We start from the raw sequence: 20066 nt of genomic DNA on the forward strand, positions 1-20066 counted from the left end.
AGTTATTTGGGTGGAACTGAGAAATAAAAAAAGGGATGATTACCTTATTGAGATTGTACTGTAGGACCACCAATCATCAGAGGGAAATTGAGAGACAAATTTGTAAAGAGATATCAGTTATCTGTAAGAATAATAGGGTGGTTATGGTAGGGGATTTTAACTTTCCAAACATAGACTAGGACTGCCATAGGTTCAAATGGAGAGGAATTTGTTAAGTGTGTACAAAAAAAAATTGATTCAATATGTGGATGTATGTACTAGAGAAGGTGCAAAACTTGATCAACTCTTAGGAAATAAGGCAGAGCAGGTGACTGAAGTGTCTGTGGGTGGCAGGGGCACTTGAGGCCAGCGACCATTATTCTATTAGTCGATCAATAGTGATAGAAAAGGAGAGACCGGAACTAAAAGTTGAAGATTTAAATTGGAGGAAGGCCAATTTTGACAGTATTAGGCAAGAACCTTCAAAAGTTGATTGGGGGCACATGTTCGCAGGTGAAAGGTGAGAAATCTTCAAAAATGAGATAATGAGAATCCAGAGACAGTATATTCCTGTTATGGTGAAAGGAAAGGCTTTTAGTTGTAGGGATTGCTGGATAATGAGAGAAATTGAGATTCTGGTTAAGAAAAAGAAGGAAGCATATATCAAGCATAGACAGCAGCTATTGAGTGAATCCTTAGAAGTGTACAAAAGCAGTAGGAGTATATTTAAGAGGGAAATGAGGAGGGCAAAAAGGGGACATAGCTTTGAAAAATAGGATTCAGGAAAATCCAATGGGATTTTATAAATACATTAAGGACAAGAAGGTAACTAGGGAGAGAATAGGACCCCTCAAAGATCAGCAAAGCAGCTTATGTGTGGAATTGCAGGAGATGGGGGAAATAATAAACGAGTATTTTGCATCAATGTTTACTATGGAGATGGACATGGAAGGTATAAAATGTGGTGAAATACATGGTGACATCTTCAAAAATGTCCGTATTACAGAAGATCAAGTGTTGGATGTCATAAAAGACATAAAGATGGATAAATCCCTAGGACCTGATCAGGTGTACCCGAGAACTCTCTCGGAAGCTAGGGACATGATTGCTATTCCCTTTGCTGAGATATTTGTATCGTCAATTGTCACAGGTGAGTTGCTGGAAGACTGGAGGTTGGCTAACGTGCTACTGTGGAAAAGCCAGGGAACTATAGACCAATGAACCTGACATCAGTTTTGGACAAATTCTTAGAGGGGTTCCTGAGGGACAGGATTTACACGTATTTGGAAAGGCAAAGACTGGTTAGGGATAGTCAACATGGCTTTGTGCTTGGGAAATAGTATCTCACTAACCTGATTGAGTTTTTTGAAGAAGCAACAAAGAGGATTAATGGGGGCAAAGCGGTGCACATGATCTATATGGACTTCAGTAAGGTGTTCAATAAGGTTCCTCATGGTAGACTGTTTAGTAAGGTCAGATCACATGGAATACAGGAAGAACTAACCATTTGAATACAGAACCTCCTGGAAGGTAGAAGACAGAGGGTGATGGTGGAGAGTTGCTTTTCAGACTGGAGGCCTGTAACCAGTGGTGTGCCACAAGGATCAGTGCTGGGTCCACTGCTTTTCATCATTTATATAAATGATTTGAATGTGAACATAGTGTAGTGGACAGCGAAGAAGGTTACCTCAGAGTACAACAGGATTTTGATCAGACTGATTTTGATCAACAGGATTTTGATCAATGCGCTGAGGAGTGGCAGATGCAGTTTAATTTAGATAAATGTGAGGTGCATCATTTTGGAAAGGCAAATCATGGTAGGACTTATACACTTAATGGCAAGGTCCTGAGGACTGTTGCTGACCAAAGAGACCTTGGAGCGCAGGTTCATAGCTCCTTGAAAGTGGAGTTGCAGATTGGTAGGATAGTGAAGAAGGCATTTGGTATGCTTTCCTTTATCGATTGGAATGTTGAATATAGGTGTTGGCAGGTCATGTTGAGACTGGACAAGATGTCGGTTAGACCACTTTTTGAATATTGTGTGCAATTTTGGTCTCCCTGCTGTCGGAAGGATGTTATGAAACTTGAAAGAGTTCAGAAAAGATTTACAAGGATGTTGCCAGGGTTGGAGGGTTCAAGTTATAGAGAGAGGTTAAAAGGCTGAGGCTATTTTCCTTGGAGCTTTGGAGGCTGAGTCATGATCTTTTAGTGGTTTATAAAATCATGAGCATATATAGCGTAAATAGACAAGGTCTTTTCCCTGGGGTGAGGGAGTCAAGAGCTGGGGAACATAGGTTTAAGGTGAGAGGAGAAAGATTTAAAAAGAACCTAAGGGGCAACTGTTTCACACAGAGGCATGTATGGAATGAGCTGCCAGAGGAAGTGGTGGAGGCTGGTACAATTGCAACATTTAAAAGGCATCTGAATGGGTATATGAGTAGGAAGGGTTCAGAAGAATATGGGCCAAGTGCTAGCAGATGGTACTAGTTTAATTTATGATATCCAGTTGGCATAGACAAGTTGGACTGAAGGGTTTGTTTCTGTCCTGTCCATCTCTATGACTCTGTGATTTCCCTTTGGTGAATCCATGCTGACTTGGACCAAATCTGTCACCACTTTCCAAATGCTCAGTTATTATGTCCTTAATAATTGACCATTTTCCTCACCACTGGCCACAGGCTTACTGGCCTATCATTCCCCATTTTCTCTCCCTCCTTTTTCAACCAGCAGGCTAACATTAGTTACCCACTAGTCCATTGGAACTCTTCCCAAGTCTATAGAATGCTGAAAAATGATCAACCAATGTTTCCACTATTTCTAGGGGCACTTCCTTAAGTATTCTGGGATGCAGAGTATCAGGTCCTTGGGGCCTTTTAGGTTTTAATCCCATCAATTTCCTCAATACTATTTCCTGACTAAATAAGTATTTCCTTTAATTCTTCCTTCCTGCTTGACCTTCTGACCCCGAGCATTTCCAGTTTTCATTAGTCTTTTTCTCTTTCATATATCTGTAGAAGCTTTTACAGTCAGTTGTTATGTTTTCTGCAAGTTTACCCTCCTATTCTATTTTCCCCTTCTGCATGAACTTGAAGTTTCTCTCAGTACTCAGGCTCGCTGCTTTTTCTGGCCAATTATATGCTTCCTCTTTGGCTTTAATGCAATCTCTTATTTCTTTTGTTAGCCATGGTTGAGCTGCATTCCCTGTTTTACTCTTATACCAGACAAGGCTGTACACTTGTTAAAGTCACTCCAATTGTTCTATAAGTGCTTGCCATTGCCTATCCACTATCAATTCCTTGGCAAGCTTATCCTAGTCGATGTGTGTCTCATACCATCAAAGATAGCTTTCTTTAAATCTTGAGATTCGCATCTTTTGAAGCTGAAATGAGCTTGAGCTGACTCACACTAGTTAAGCTTCAGTAGTAATTATCACCTCTTAAGGCCCTATTCAGGTTTGAGATAATTGACTGCTAACACTGCCTCAGTCAAGAGTGTGGTGCTGAAAAAGCACAGCAGGTCAGGCAGCATCCTGCTCCTCGGATGCTACCTGACCTGCTGTGCTTTTCTAGCACCACACTCTTGACTCTAATCTCCAGCATCTGCAGTACTCACTGTCCCTCAGTCAGCTGAGTCAACTATTTTTCACTAGACTACTAAATTTCAAATTTTTAAAATGGAGCAAGAAAATAAAGATTTGCCAGTGTTATTTACACACTGCCTCCAAATTCTCTGAACTATATATTCACCTGGGCTGTGTCTCACTATGGATATGATCTCTCCTCTTGATTGTGTGAAATCTACTGATCCCTCTTACCCTCTTACTTTCTCCGTTTTCCCTGTTTATAACGCTGTTTGCCTTTAGCTGCACTTTCAGATCTAACTGACCCTCGCACTATTTCTCCTCAGGCTTGCGCTCTCCATTCCCACTAATTTTTATATTTGACACTCCATCACCAATTTTTGCCTCTGCAGACTTGTGCATTGTTTTCCCTCAGCATTGTTCTCACTGACGTTTGCACTATTTCACCTTCGGCTTGTTTGTCAATGACATTGTTTCCCCTCAGCTATGTTCTTTCACTTGCACTGATTTCTCCTCAGACTCATCTTTTCACTGTCTGATTCTCACATTTTCCCTCAGTGCAAGAGTCAGTGAAAACAAGAGAGCATATCTGATTTTCCTCAGGGTCACCCACTCTCTTTTTGCTCTCACTATTCCCCTTCATACACATGCTTGTGTCTGTGACAGTATTGTCTGTGACTGTTGCATTGTTCCCATCAGGCATGCTGTGTCCACTGTCACTGACTCTTTTATCTGTTGGTCTCTAACATTAATTCTCCTGAACTTTGATTTACGAATTCTCTTGTTAAATAATCTTGTAAAACTAGAGAGATAATCTCTGCTAATCTTCACTGGGTATCCTTTCGATTTTGTCATTAGTGACAAAATTTAGAATTTGCCTAGGCATACTTAGTTTATAAGTTCACCCCAAAACATTTTACAAATCTCTTCGTTTGCTGTATTTTCCGATACAAATAAGTGAAATAGTGTATATTGTAGTTAAAATTAGAAATCAAACTAAGATGTGCCATAAATTGAGCCACACTGTTCTACTAAAACTAAAAAGTTGAATTTACCTGACAACGTGGAAAATTGCCTCAATAAATCCTGTATACAAAAACAATGACAAATGCAACCTGACCATTTTCCACATCTTCTTTCAGTCACCAGCAATGTATTGCAAAGAATTATCAATAACACTATAAAGCAACATTTGAAAATAAACTGCACATTGACACTCCGTTTCAGCTTTGACAGAACTACAGAGGAACCTCGATTATCCGAAGGACATGGGCAGGCAGTATTTCGTCCGGTTAGTTGAATTCTGGATAATCGAACATTAGATAACATAGTTTAGCCGAGCACTGGGACCTTGCAATCTTGCCAGATAATCTGATATTTGGATAATCTAATGCCGGATAATCAAGGTTCCTCTGTACTCAGTTTCATAGCTCTTTATATCCAATCATGGACAAAGGATCTGGAATGCAGTAGTGTTATGAAGTTGCCTTGACATCAGGATAGCATTCAACCAGGTATGATGCCAAGGAATCCTAATAAAATTTATAACATTGAGAGTCAGGAGTGATGTCGTATCTGGCACAAAGGAAGATGAATGTGGTTCTTGCAAGTGACTAACCCAGTTCCAGGTCCTTGCTGTGAAAATTCCTCTAGGTGGCATACTTTGGCCTCGTTATTTTCAGCTGCTTTGTCAATGAGCCTCCGTATGTCATAAGGTGATTTGCTGATAGTTAAACAGGATTCTATTTGATGTACAATGTGAGCTAATAAAAGGTTCCATGCCTGTATGCGACAAAACCTGACGACAATCAGGCTATACTAATAAGTGGCAATCAAAACATTTCACAAAATCCAGCTCCAACAAGAGGGAATCTAATGGTCTCTGATTGATATTGAATGGCATTACCATTAACGATTTCCTCGCTATCAACATCCTGAGGGTCACCATTTGATCAGAAACTCGACTAGCCCAAGTTGGTGGCTGTCAGAAGTGTTGATATTCAACTACAAATGGCTTCTTTTTGCCACTTGAAAGATGATAACTAGTAATATGATGGAATATTCACCACTTGCTTAGATGGGTATAGCTGTGACCACACTCAACAAAGTCCACACTGTCAAACCCAGAGCTGTATGCTTGACCAGTGCCTCACTCAATAACCTAAGTATTCACTCTCTCCAGTACTATTGTATAATATCACTATTGAATCCACTATTTTGTTTAGAAGATTCACTGCAGCATGTCACCATGTTGTCTTTGGCAGCACCTTCTAATTCTGAACCTCTGTCTCCCGAATGAACATGGGTTGAAGGTACATGGGAACATCCTTGTTTTCAAATTACATACAATGCTGGCTTAGATGTATCCACTGTTTCTTTTATTTTTCCTTTTTTCTGTCAACAGCAAATATAATATCTGTGCAGTTTGATTTGTTAATGTTTCTGATTAGTTTGGACACCAATTAATTTGATAGGACAATTAACAGGAGCAATGACTGAAATTTATGGAATCTCAATGAACACTTGCATCCACAATTTGATGTTGCACCTTTGACAAATATTTATTTTATTCTTTTGGTTAGTTTCTAATTCAGCTTAATTGGAAGGTTTTCGTATGTATATTTAGCCAAAACTGTCTGAATTTATTTCTTAGGAATTGCATTTTTCATTCTTGTTACTGCTAGATGCTACTTAGGATACTTATAATGCCTGCAGAAACTCATTGGTAGTTAGTGTTTTCAATTCTCAATCACAACATTACTCCCCCTCTCCCCATCCTAATTTCCTCCCTGAATACAGTAGTCTCAGATGTTTATAATCTGGTCACAAGCTTTGCATGTCATACGTCACCTATAATTGTCAAGAAACGATTATTCTGTCTTCAGAAATCTCTATAATATTGTACTTAGAGTTACTGCAGAATAACAAGTCAGAACTATGTTCTATTATATCTTCATTTACACTTTAGCTATTTTAGTTTCTCAAACTGTTTTGATTGTTCTGATCATCAAAGTTCTGTACCTTTCGGTAATATGACTGAACATCTTTAGTTGTGTTTATTTCTCAGGCTCTCTTTGCATTTTCCATTTGCTTTAATGAATTCTTACATAATGCATTCCTTTTTGTCAGACATCCTTGGTGTAGATTTCTTTTAATTGTACTTTTACATCTTAATTGGCCTTTTTGAAGTGGGTTGGTGAGTGGTTATTCTTTCCTAGGGACAACATCTATATCTTCTGGAAAATTTTAATAACTCGAATTCACAACCTTCCCTTACAGTTTACTTCACATTGAGGTCAGGAGCAAGAGATCAACTTTGCTTACTCTTCTGGTCTTATTCTTTTGTCTCTTGTGAATTTCTCCAGTCATTCAACTTTACTCTTGAACTTTGTATGTCTCTGATTCTGGCCACTTTTCTATCTTTCTTCCATCACTTTGGATTATTGTTGATGGGCATGCTTTCAGCTACATTAACCTACTGTTCTGAGATTCATTTTCTAAGTAGCTCCATCATCATCTCCTTTAGCACTCTCTTTACAATGTGCTTCTTTTGCTTGATATTTTGACTATCCCTCTTTGAAGTATTCAAAATTTTTTTGTTAAGCGCTTTACGAATGCAAGTCATTGTCATTCCTGTGAATCTGTAATTCACTCCTAAAGACTATCACATCCTCTGTCAGTTCTTTAACTCTTGCATCTTTCTTTTTCCTCATTCAAATACATTTCTGTCATGTAGACTTTCTGTACATTAACATGGTACAATCTTCACATGTTACAGACATTCTTAATGAGTTACTACAAAGGGAGAACCGAGTATTGCATTTTTGGACCATGAGAAAGAAGCGACTGGACCAATGCCAGCAGTACGTGGTCTTTGAGAGGAGTGCTAAACAGGTAAGAAAAGTACTCGCTTGACCATGCATGTGTGTATTATTTTCTCAAATAAATAATTAACAGAGTTATTTTTTCACTTGGCTAAATGAGAGAAAATAAAGAGTGGACTCAAACTTGAAACATTAGGATTGGTTTCATCACTCGATCAAACTCATAACTTATGTATTTCCCATAATTTTGTTTAGAAGTGGTCCAAGTATCACAAGAGGTTAGAGTCCCATTGGAAAGCTGAAAGAGAAGGGAAGGGAAAGATGAATTTGGTGGTGACATCATCCCAACAGTAGCTGATTAGAGAGGCTGTTGGGATGGAAGGTGAGGAAAAGGAAATCCTATTATAATTCTGGTAGAGAAGGGAAAGGATGACAGCAGAAATACAGGAAATGTGACAAACATGGTTGAGGACCACTATTGTGGGAGGTGGGAAGTAACTACTCACTTGAGATAAAAATATAATTTCTCAAACATTGATATGGCATATTGTCACTGGATTAGATTAGATTAGATTAGATTACTTACAGTGTGGAAACAGGCCCTTCGGCCCAACAAGTCCACACCGCCCCGCCGAAGCGTAACCCACCCATACCCCTACATCTACATTTACCCCTTACCTAACACTATGGGCAATTTAGCATGGCCAATTCACCAGGCCTGCACATCTTTGGAGTGTGGGAGGAAACCGGAGCACCCGGAGGAAACCCACGCAAACACGGGGAGAACGTGCAAACTCCACACAGTCAGTCGCCTGAGGCGGGAATTGAACCCGGGTCTCAGGCGCTGTGAGGCAGCAGTGCTAACCACTGTGCCACCGTGCCGCCCTTGGAACTGATGTGATAAAAATGGAGGAACTAAGAATTGATTGGAATCCTTATACTATAGAATGTGAGGAAATGTTGAGGTAGCTTTGCGAGTTAGCAGCAAATGCATCTTATGATCCTCTGTAAGCGTTCAAGAGGGATTATTTTCTGTGCAATACCCTGGTTCACTCCCTGCACAGCCTCAACATCCCTTCCATGTAAACACACGACACCTTTAATCTCTGTTGCTGTCACTGTCAAGGATTTCAGACCCTCTTTCCAGTTGAAGTAGCGATTTACATCCAATAAAAGCAGAAAATGTTAGAGGAACTCAGCAGATCTGCCAGCATTTGTACAGGGAAATAGAAGAAAGAACAGTACAGCATAGGAACAGGCCTTCATCCCGCCATGTATGTGATGACCATGATGCCATTCTAAACTAATCCCATCTGCCTGCACGTAGTCTGTAACCCTGTATTCCCTGCCTGTTCATGTTTCATCTAAATGGCTCTTAACTTTTGCTAACGTATGTACTTCTACCATCTCCCCTGACAATGTGTTCCAGGCATCTTTATGAAAAAAAAATTACCTCGTATGTTTCCTTTAAATTTGCACCTTCTCACCTTAAATCTATGCCACCTAGTTTTTGACATATCTGACTGTCCACCCTTCCATGCCTCTCATCATTTTATATTTTATATACTTCTGTCAGGTCGTGCCTCACCCTCTGATGCTCCATCAAAACAATCCAAGTTTGTCCAAGCTCTCTTTATAAAAGTTCATACACTCTAATCCAGGTAACATCCTGGTAAATCTCTTTCACACTGTCTGCAAAACCTTCATATCCTACCTATAGTGTGGCAAGCAGAACTACACACAATACTGGAAATGTAGCCCAACTAAAGTCATACAGCTGCAAAATGACTTGCCAACTTTTATACTCAAGTGTTCTGACCAATGAAGTCACGTTTGCTGTAAACCTTCTTTACCACCTTATCACTTTTGTTGTCACTTACAAGGAGCCAAAGATTGAACCACAAGATCCCTCTAAACATTAATGCTCCAAAGGGTCCTGCCATTTCCTGTAAACTTTCTTCTTGCATTTGACCTCTAAAAGTGCATCACCCCATGCTTGTCCAGATTAAACTCTATTTGCTATTTCTGCGCCTAACTTTCAAACTTGTCTATAACCTTCTCTATCTGTTGATAACCTTCTACATGATCCACAACTCCATCAATTTCTGGGTCGTCCGCAAACTTACTAATCAGGCCACCTATAGTTTCTTGAAATCATTTATATATGTATATTACAAACAAAAGAGATCTCAGCACTGATCCTTGCAAAACACCACCTGTCAAAGACTATTAGTCAGAAAAACATCTGTCCACAATTACCCCTTTATCTTCTAGGACCAAGCCAATTTTGTATCCAACTTGCCATGGATCCTGTGACTGAATCATCTGGTACAGCCTACCATGAAGGACCTGGCAAATACTTTAGTAAAGTCCATGCAGATAACATCTACTGCCCTATTCTCATCAACTTTCTTTGCCATTTCCTCAAAAAACTCAATCAAGTTTATGAGACAAGACCTCCACTGCATAAAGGCACACTGAGTATCTCTAATAAATCTATTGCTCTCCAAATGTGAGTAAATCCTGTCCCTAAGCACTTTCTGCAATAACTTCTCTGCCACTGAAAGTAAGGCTCACTGGCCTGTAATTTCCTGATTTCTGATGCAGGAATTCTCCAGTCTTCAGGGACCTCACCTGTGACTAAAGAGGATAAAAAGATCTCTGTCAAGGCCCCAACAATCTCTTCCTTTACTTCCTTCAGAATCCATCAGTATGTGTGGACTTACCTATTTTAATGTTTTCAAGACTTCCAATGCCACTTCCTTTTTAATATTGACATGCCCCAGAATACCTACATACCCTTCCCTAATTTTACCATCATCCATGCCCTTCTCCTTGTTGAATACCAATGCGAAATATTCATTGAGGACTTCACTCACTATCTCCGGCTCCTCGCAAAAAATTTCTACTTTGCCCTTAGTGGACCTATGCTTTGCCTATTTAGCCTGTTGTTCCTAATATAGATATAAAATGTTTTCTTGGTTTAAAATTAAGAATAAAATAACATTTCATGGACCCTTATAGCTGTCCTGATTTCTTGTTTAAGTTCTTTTCTGCTTCCTTCATACTCTTCAAGGGCCTTCATTGATTTCAGTTTCTAAATCTTACATAAGCTTCCTTTCTCTTTATGACTAAATTTTCAATATGTCTTGTCATGTAAGGTTCCTGAATCCTGCCATCCTTACCTTATATCCTCACAGAAACATGCTGGTCCTGAACTCTGAATCACCTGGCCTTTTAAAGACTCCTAAATGTCAGATGTGGATTCACCCTCAAACAACTGCCTCCAATTGAATTTTCCAGTTCCTGTCTAATACTGTTATCATTAGCCTTCCACCGTTTTAGCATTGTCACCCAAGGACCAGTCTTATCCTTATATATGACTAACTTAAAACTTACAGAATTCTGATATTGTTGTTCCCAAAATGCTCCTCCACTGAAATGTGATCACCTGGCCTGGCTCATGCCCCAAAACAAGGTCTGATATGGCCCCTTCCCTAATTGAACTATCCACAGAGTTTACATTTTGTATCAGCTATAGCTCTTCTTCAGAATGTTTGCAGTATTTTGCTTTCAATGATATACATTTATTACTTTCAAATCAGTATAATATATTTGATGCTGACAACATGGTCTCCTGTACATTTGGAAGACCAAACACAAATTGGATGATAAGGTTGATGAGCACAAATTGATGAACACCTCTGTTCGAATCACAAGTATATCCTTGAGCCTCAGCTGGCCTTGGTCTAATTCTGTGCCTTGTTTTCAGACTGACATCTCTGCCCTCAGCTTGTTGTTCCATTGCAGTGAAGCTAAATGTAAACTCGAGTAACAGCACCTCAACTTTCAGCAAGGCACCTGGCAGATTCCAGACTCTACCCTGAATTTAACAATTTTTGATCATAAACTTTGTATTTCCATTTTGTTTCCTTTGTACTTTTCGGCTTTACTCTTATTTTTACTTCAAACACCAGCACACCTTTTAGTTGCATGCAGGATCTATGCACACCTTTTGTTGCTTTGTTATTTTTCTTGTTGCTTCGACCCTCTAGGTCTAAGACCTCAACTTACCAATTCCTGGGTTACGTAGAAACATTAAATAAAAGGAACAGGTGTTGGCTATTAGGCTGTTCGACCCTAGTCTGCCTAGTATGATCACCTGATGAAGGAGCGTCACTCCGAAAGCTAGTGCTTCCAATTAAACCTGTTGGATTATAACCTGGTGTTGTGTGATATTTAACTTTGTACACCCCAGTCCAACACCGGCATCTCTGAATCATAGTATGATCATTGTTGATCATCCAGCTCAATTCCCTGTTCCCACTTCCTCCTCATATCCTTTGTTCTCTTTAACCCTAAGAACTTTAAATGTTTTCCCTTCCACCACTTTCTATGGCAGTGAATTCCACAGGCTCACCACGCTCTCTGTATGAAAAGATTTCTCTTCATCTCAGAGCTTAATGGTGTACTCCATATCCTTAGACTGTGAGCAGAAACAAGAAAATTCTTGGCTCCACAAACCTGGCTATTAACAAGTTTTCTTGAATTGAGTGGTTTTTCAGACCATTTCTTGGAGCAGTTAAGAGTTGAACAAATTGCTTTGGGTCTGCTTTTGGTAGGGACAACAGATACCTTCTCTAAAGGACATTTGTAAACCAGATGAGCTTTTACAACAATCTGATAGTTTCATGATCGCTATTACTAAGAAGAGCTTTACATTCCAGATATATTAATTGAATTTGAACCCATTGTTTCTCAGAGCTTAGTGTTAGCTGAGTTACCACTATGTTACCATCTCCCCATGGTCTGTACTAGGGGTTTGGTTTGGAAGGTGCAGGTTCTAGCCTGGTGATTTGAGAAGAGCGGAGGAGAATGCCAGTTGCCATTGCAGGCTGGGCAGGAAATCTGTCTGGGCTTACAGCATGATGCCCAAAACTTGAAATTAAAAAGTGAAATATGAAGTGTTTCTCCAACTCTCTCAGCTTACCCCCTCTCATTTCCTCTTGCCCCACCCATGCCACCTTGTGTCCTCTTCACATCCCCCATTGATGGTCATAAACCTATCACCACCTCCCCACCTTCATCTACCTATCACATTCTCAGCCACCTCCCCCCACCCATTTGTCTCTCAGCCTCCTTGCCCACATGCCTAAGGGTTTATGTCTGAAACGTCGATTCTTTTCCTCAGATACTGCCTGACCTGCTGTGCTTTTCCAGCGCCACACTCTTGACTTTGATCTCCAGCATCTGCAGTCCTGACTTTCTCCATAGACCTTAAACCTCCCTACACATACCTAAGTTCTCCATGCTTCCTTTAGCAACCCATAGATCCATCCTTTCCATTTTCACCTCCTGTCAACGCACTTACTTTCTCCTGTCTAAGTGGAGTCTAAGCTATACTCATTAAAATTCTATGTTATTGTGCACACTCCATCGGGGAAAAAAAAAGTCATTCACAAAAACACAATTTGATGCTTTGTGGAAAGTTTGGACTTCTTGACCATTCTTGATGTGTTTGATAGTTTTACGGTTTTAGTATGTTTATGCAATTTATAGACAAAGAAAACCAGATTCTGTAACCAACATGTCCCAGAATCATATCAGAGTTCCCCCACCCACACACATCACACATGCGCGCACACGCACGCACACTGTTTCCTGGCTATCCACGTAAACCCACAAAATGCAGACTTTCTCCAGCAGGTATAATATTCACAGTCCAGGGTCTTCACACAGGAGTAGACTGAGTAGGATGCCGAAATCCCAGTTCAGTGGAAGCAGTTGATGCTTTGACTGGCCAGCTTCTACTATAAAATGGTGCTGTGCAAGAAGTGACCTGAGGCCATTCCTACTCCCAACGAAAATGGGAATACCACTTCCACCATTTTTGCCTAGCACAATCAGTAACAGTATCACCTATTTTAAACGCTAACCTTTTTTCTTGTCCCAACCAACCTGTACTCAAAACCTCTCTCTCTCCTCCGCCTGCATCTCTAATTTTTTTCCTAATTCTGATCAAATATTTACTCTGCTTCTTCCTTCACATGTTGCTCAGTATTTTTAGCATTTTCTCTTCTTATTACAGATTTTTGACATATATGATATTTTATTTTTAGTGGTAATACTTAAAACTATCAAACTCGTGTTTCACAAAATCTCTCTCAATGGAGTGAATTTTACTTTTTAATAAGTTAAATACTATAATTTTTCATTATATATTTTAATGTTATCACTGAGAATGTGTAGATACAATAGAAGTATGTCTGAGAGGCCTGTGCTGCAGGTGTAAAGTTTAAAGGTTTTAATCCAGCCATTAAGAAGTGTTAGTGGACATTGATCTTCATATTAATGCATGTAATTCTGCTTCTGTGAATGCCCCTGCTTATGATACAGTACCTTTCAATTGTTTTAGGCTCTGGAGTGGATCCATGATACTGGCGAGTTCTATCTTTCCACCCATACATCCACAGGCTCCAGCATCCCACATACTCAGGAGCTTTTAAAAGAACATGAAGAGTTCCAAATTACTGCAAAGGTGAGCAAGATGTGTTGGGTTTGAAAAAAATAGTCATGTAAAGTCAGTCCATACATGAAGCAAAGTCTGAATGGTGCTATAGTATTTTAAGCAATGTTACCATTTTTCTGCTGAACTCAGGATAGGAGAAGAGGTAGAGCAGGATCATGACCCAAACGCAGGTTAATATTGTAGGTTGAGTTTTGATGTTTAATTTGTCTTGAAGAATGTATTGAAATTCTTGATTGCTAAGGTTCCATATAGGCATCATTGTAGATGAGGAAGAAATTTACATCTTTGAATGTCTGAGTTAATTTAATAGTTTGAAGATTTTGAGCATTTGGAAACTAAGATGGACAGCATGATAGAGAACAATTATGCCTGTTGTTGTTGTGTTCATGTTGTTGTTGTTGTGTTCAAAAATTACGTCCACTTTGGCTTTATTTTTAAATGTCTGAAATTAGTACTTTTAGCTCAGCACATGATGACAATATTTTAATGTCTGATTAAAGATAACCTTAATCTTTATATTAGAATAGTCAAAGCTATTTTTATCAATAAAATATCAATACCTGCATCTTGAGTTTGGTTTGTCCTTCTGTACAGCAAACCAAAGATCGTGTGAAACTATTGATACAGCTGGCTGATGGCTTTTGTGAAAAAGGACACTCGCACGCTGTGGAAATCAAAAACTGGGTCACAGCAGTAGATAAGCGATATCGGGATTTCTCCCTTCGCATGGAGAAATATCGTGTAGCATTAGAAAAAGCACTTGGAATTTCAGACTCCAAAGGGGTGAGATATCAAAGCAACTAGATATTGTGTTCTTCTATTTCCAGTTCTATTCTCACATGAATTGAGAATTTATACATTGTTTACTCCATTTTCCAATGCAGAGCAAAGACCTGCAATTGGACATCATCCCTGCCAGTGCTCCTGGTTCAGAGGTGAAACTCCGTGATGCTGCACATGAGCTTAATGAAGAAAGACGTAAATCGGCTCGTCGGAAAGAGTATGTTTTGATTTCTTTCAATTGGTGACTGAGGTTTCTAGTTCTGATATAAGAAAATTAAGTTATAGGTACTTTTTTTACATCCATATCGATCTATTATCGGGGTATGGACATGTAAATATTGATCAAGCTGGAAATCACCATGAATTATTTTTTGTCCATGTAACGAATATTCCATAAGGATGAAATTATGGATGGACTCTTTTAGAAGTCTGTATGACCTGGGCTATGGCAAGATTTGTGGCAGAATTGCACAAGATGTCTTGCAAGGCCTGTCTTGCTTTACAAGGAACTTACATCTTTTATGCACTTGTGATGCAGCAGGTTTCTCGTTTAGCACTAGATGGTTGCTAATTAATGTGAATTATTGCTTGATAAATGTTTGATTAATAACACAACTCACCTCATTAATATTCATCTTCCTATCTTACCAATCATGCCAAACAAATTAATGTTGAGACTTCTCGACATGCAAGTTAGAGCAGATGCCCAGCAAATTCAGCTCACTGTTTACTGTAGAGAGCTTTCATGTTGCTCAGCACCAAACATTGTCTCCGGGCATCAACCATGGGCAGAGCTGAACACACCCCTCCGTTCACATACATTGGCATCCAAGATTTGTCTACACTGCAGGTTCCTCATGGCACCTCTCTAATCTACTTGCTGGATACTACGAACCGCAGGCATGCATCATGTGGTGTACTAGCAACTGGCATTGAAAGGCTGCTGCAAGGCCAATTTTTGCTCATGGCCAGGCACCTAGCTATTGGATTGAACCAGGCTGCATCTCATGCCATTGGTGCTTGCAAAGCTTACATTGTCATCTCAGTAATGCAGAAGTTAATGGCAATGACTTAAAAGAGTCATTGAGATCTACTGCACAGAAAAAGGCCCTTCAGCTCATGTGATCCATGCTGGTCAAAAACAACCACATAAGTATTCTAATCTGATTTTTCCAGCATAGCTTGTAGCCTTGCATGACTTGGCGTCACTAGTGCACATCTACATACTACTTAAATGTAACGAGGGTTTCTGCCTCTCGCATCTTTATAGGCAGTGAGTTCCAACTTCCTACCTTGGTGAAAAAGCTTTTCCTCGCATCACCTCCAAACCTTACCTTAAATCTTTGCCGATAGTCATTAATCCCTCCATCAAGAACATAAAACAATACAGCATGGGCTCGTGATGTACCAAACATGACGCCAAGTTAAACTAGTCCCTTCGGCTTGTTCATGGTCCATATCCCTCCATTCCTTGCTTATTCATGTGCTTATCTAAAAGCCCTATAAATGTCGCTATTGTATCTGCCTTTGAATTGGCTGTGCTATATTGCCCGTAGTGTTCAGGGATGTTCAAATTTTCAAGTGTACTCTGGCTGTCCTCCAGTCCTCTGACACCTCTCCTATGGCCAGAAAAGACTTGAAAATTTGTGCAAGCACCCTGCTGTTTTCTCCCTTGCCCAACTCAACAACCTAGAATACATTTCATCTGGCCCTAGAAATTTATTTACTTTCGAGCCAGCTAGACCACTCAACGCCTCCTTTTTTTTCTCTCTGTCTAAGAGGAATGCTACCTAAAAATGTCCTGTTATGGTGTGGTGAGGGGCAATGGCAGATTTGCCAACCCTTGTACAGGTGCACAATGGACGTTTAAAGATGGCATGGGAACAAGTGAAGCAGGTTTCTTGGTGGATAACTGCCTAAGTGGCAGGTTGTCCTGGGAACATCTTGAGACTCCAATTGGCTGAATTGTGGGGGCGGGTTAGGCCGAATATGAGGGGTTTGGTGAGGTACTGTGAGAAACCACTAGACTCACAGTAGAAAACTCACTAGAAAATATGACACAACTGGCATGTATAATTGTCACTAATAATGTTCAAATTATGTTGTGTTTTCTTCTTTTTGAACTCCTAAGATTATTAAATGCCTTAATACAGGTTTGTTTTCTCTAAGTCTGTGTAGATAGGTCAGAATTGGGAATGAGTTGAAAAATATAAATAATTATTAATTCTCGCAAAGTAATCTATTGCTTTGTCCTCAGATTTATTATGGCTGAACTAATCCAAACTGAGAAAGCTTACGTACGAGATCTTCGAGAGTGTTTAGAAGTAAGTTGCTCTTCTCATAATTACTTATGGGGAATACGGATAGAAATTATGTTGCAGAAATCCTGCAAACTTGGTTGTCTAAGTCACATATTGAATAAAGGGAATATTTAATGATTTTTATGAAGAGGCTGAATGTTAAAAAAAATCTTGAATAAGATTGTGAAGTTTAAGCATAGGCTTATTATCATGTTTCATGTTTAGAGCATCAGTTAAAATTACGGTGTTCTGTTTGAAAACTTCTAATCAATATATTTTTAGCAATGATTAGTCATGTTTAGAAATGGTTTTTCGTTTAGCTAATGTCTTAGTCTGTGTTACTGTGAAATCAGTAAGCTGTCATCTACTGGTAAATGTATTATGGGTGGTTAGTATTAGAAACTTGTGCATTTGGAAATCTAGATGTTACTTAGAAATAAATTAAATTATTGTTAAAAATGTGATTTATTGGAAGTAACATGTTTTAATCATAATAATGTTCAGGGATGTTCAAGTCTTCAAATTTTCAAGTCCTTTCTGGCTGTCTTCCAGTCCTCTGATACCTCCCCTTTGGCCAGAGAAGACTTGAAAATATTTGCAAGCACCCTGATGTTTTCTCCCCTGCCCAACTCAACAACCTGGGATACATTTCATCTGGCCCTGGAAATTTATTTATTTATTTACTTTCAAGCCAGCTAGACCACTCAAAGCCTCCTCTCTGTTTATGTTTCTCTCTGTCTAAGAGGAATGCTACCTAAAAATGTCCTATTATGGTGGCAGTGAGAACTTCCAAGAGATTGGGGAGGCGCTGAATGAATACTTTTCGTCAGTATTCACTCAGGAACAGGACATTGTTGTCGATATAAATACTGAGGCACGAATAAGTAGAATGGATGGCTTTGAGATATGTAGAGAAGAGGTGTTGGAAATTCTGGCAAGGGTGAAAATAGATAAGTCCCCTGGGCCTGATGGTATTTATCCTAGGATTCTCTGGGAAGCAAGGGAGGAGATTGCAGAGCCATTGGCCTTGATTTTTGTGTCCTCTTTGTCGACAGGAGTAGTGCCAGAGGACTGGAGGCTAGCAAACGTGGTTCCCTTGTTCAAGAAGGGGAGTAGGGATAATCCTAGTAACTATAGGCCAGTGAGTCTCACTTCTGTTGTGGGCAAAGTCTTAGAGAGAATTGTAAGGGATAGGATTTATGCACATCTGGATAAGAGTGATGTGATCAAGGATAGTCAGCATGGTTTTGTGAAGGGCAGGTCGTGCCTCACAAACCTTATTGAATTCTTTGAGAAGGTGACTAAGGAGGTAGATGAGGGGAAAGCGGTAGATGTGGTATATATGGATTTTAGTAAGGCGTTTGATAAGGTCCCCCATGGTAGGCTACTGCAGAAAATACAGAGATATGGCATTGAGGGTGAGTTGGAGGTTTGGATTAGGAATTGGCTCTCTGGAAGAAGACAGAGGGTAGTAGTTGATGGCAAAGGTTCATCTTGGAGTGCCGTCACTAGCGGTGTTCCGCAAGGATCTGTTTTGGGACCATTGCTGTTTGTCATTTTTATAAATGACCTGGAGGAAGGGTTAGAAGGTTGGGTGAGCAAGTTTGCGGATGATACGAAAGTCGGAGGAGTTGTAGACAGTGAGGAAGGATATGGCAGGTTACAGCGGGATATAGAGAAGCTGCAGAGCTGGGCAGAAAGGTGGCAAATGGAGTTCAATGTAGCTAAGTGTGAAGTGATTCACTTTGGTAAGAGTAATAAAAAGATGGATTACTGGGCTAATGGTAGACTACTTGGTAGTGTGGAAGAGCAGAGGGATCTTGGTGTCCATGTACACAGATCTCTGAAAGTTGCCACCCAGGTAAATAGTGCAGTGAAGAAGGCATATGGCGTACTGGCTTTTATTGGTAGAGGAATTGAGTTCCGGAGTCCTGAGGTCATGCTGCAGTTGTATAAGACTCTGGTGCGGCCGCATCTGGAATATTGTGTGCAGTTTTGGTCGCCATACTATAGGAAGGATGTGGAGGCACTGGAACGGGTGCAGAGGAAGTTTACCAGGATGTTGCCTGGTATGGTAGGAAAATCCTATGAGGAAAGGCTGAGGCACTTGGGGTTGTTTTCATTGGAGAAAAGAAGGTTTAGGGGTGATTTGATAGAGGTGTACAAGATGATTAGGGGGTTAGATCGGGTTGACAGTGAGAACCTTTTTCCACATATGGAGTCAGCTATTACAAGGGGGCATAGCTTTAAATTAAGGGGGGGTAGATATAGGACTGATGTTAGGGGTAGGTTCTTCACTCAGCGAGTTGTAAGTTCATGGAATGCCCTTCCAGTAGCAGTAGTGGACTCTCCCTCTTTATGGGTATTTAAGCGGGCATTGGATAGGTATATGCAGGATAGTGGCTTAGTGTAGGTTAGGGGTGCTTTGATCGGCGCAACATCGAGGGCCGAAGGGCCTGTACTGCGCTGTAATGTTCTATGTTCTAGAACATATAGTGCTTATTGTTGCACATGGTAATGGTCCTGAAAGAGTTAATGTTGAAATTGCCCAGTGTGATGATGACACACAGTCTTTGGGTGAAGGCAGGAAGTTCAACTCGCTTTTGCAAGCAGCAGATGTATTCTGTAATCTCCCAAGAGTCCTTAGTAATTATGCCTGATTAGTAATGTATATTGTACATTTTGTAATAAAGCAAAAAAGACAACTGCCACTTCTAGTTCAACTCAGCAATGATCTGTCCTCTGCCACTGATCATTGACTAGGCATTGGGCACTACATAGACAAAGGAAAGTTGATGTTAGCAAACTAGCTCAAACAACCCTCATCCTTTGTCCAATAGTAGCAAAGGTGGAAGAGATCGCAAGGTGTCAGCTATGGCAAATGCCAAATTGTACAGATTCAAATTCCATGCTGATAGCACTGTCATGCAGAGAAAAGTCCCGAAGAGCAAGAAGAACTAAGTCTCTGAAGTGAATGTGACAGTTAAGTGTAATGCCGCTCTCAGACGACACTGACAATAGTTGAAATGCAATTAATACAAAGAAATTGCAGCAGCCATGGAAACAGTAAC

General features: G+C 40.0%; 1 protein-coding gene across 5 annotated transcripts in view; it reads left to right on the forward strand.

Annotated features, from left to right (window-relative positions):
• LOC140480385 (triple functional domain protein) overlaps positions 1–20066 on the forward strand; it is a 588738-nt gene that overhangs the window by 328721 nt on the left and 239951 nt on the right. For all 5 annotated transcript variants that reach the window (XM_072575178.1, XM_072575177.1, XM_072575174.1 and 2 more), the window contains exons 20-24: positions 7338–7453; positions 13799–13921; positions 14507–14695; positions 14797–14912; positions 16953–17019. In XM_072575178.1, coding sequence (XP_072431279.1) covers positions 7338–7453; positions 13799–13921; positions 14507–14695; positions 14797–14912; positions 16953–17019 — 611 coding nt within the window. The remainder of the gene's footprint in view (positions 1–7337; positions 7454–13798; positions 13922–14506; positions 14696–14796; positions 14913–16952; positions 17020–20066) is intronic.

This window comes from Chiloscyllium punctatum, chromosome 8 (assembly GCF_047496795.1).
Source record: "Chiloscyllium punctatum isolate Juve2018m chromosome 8, sChiPun1.3, whole genome shotgun sequence".
Lineage (NCBI taxonomy): Eukaryota > Metazoa > Chordata > Chondrichthyes > Orectolobiformes > Hemiscylliidae > Chiloscyllium > Chiloscyllium punctatum.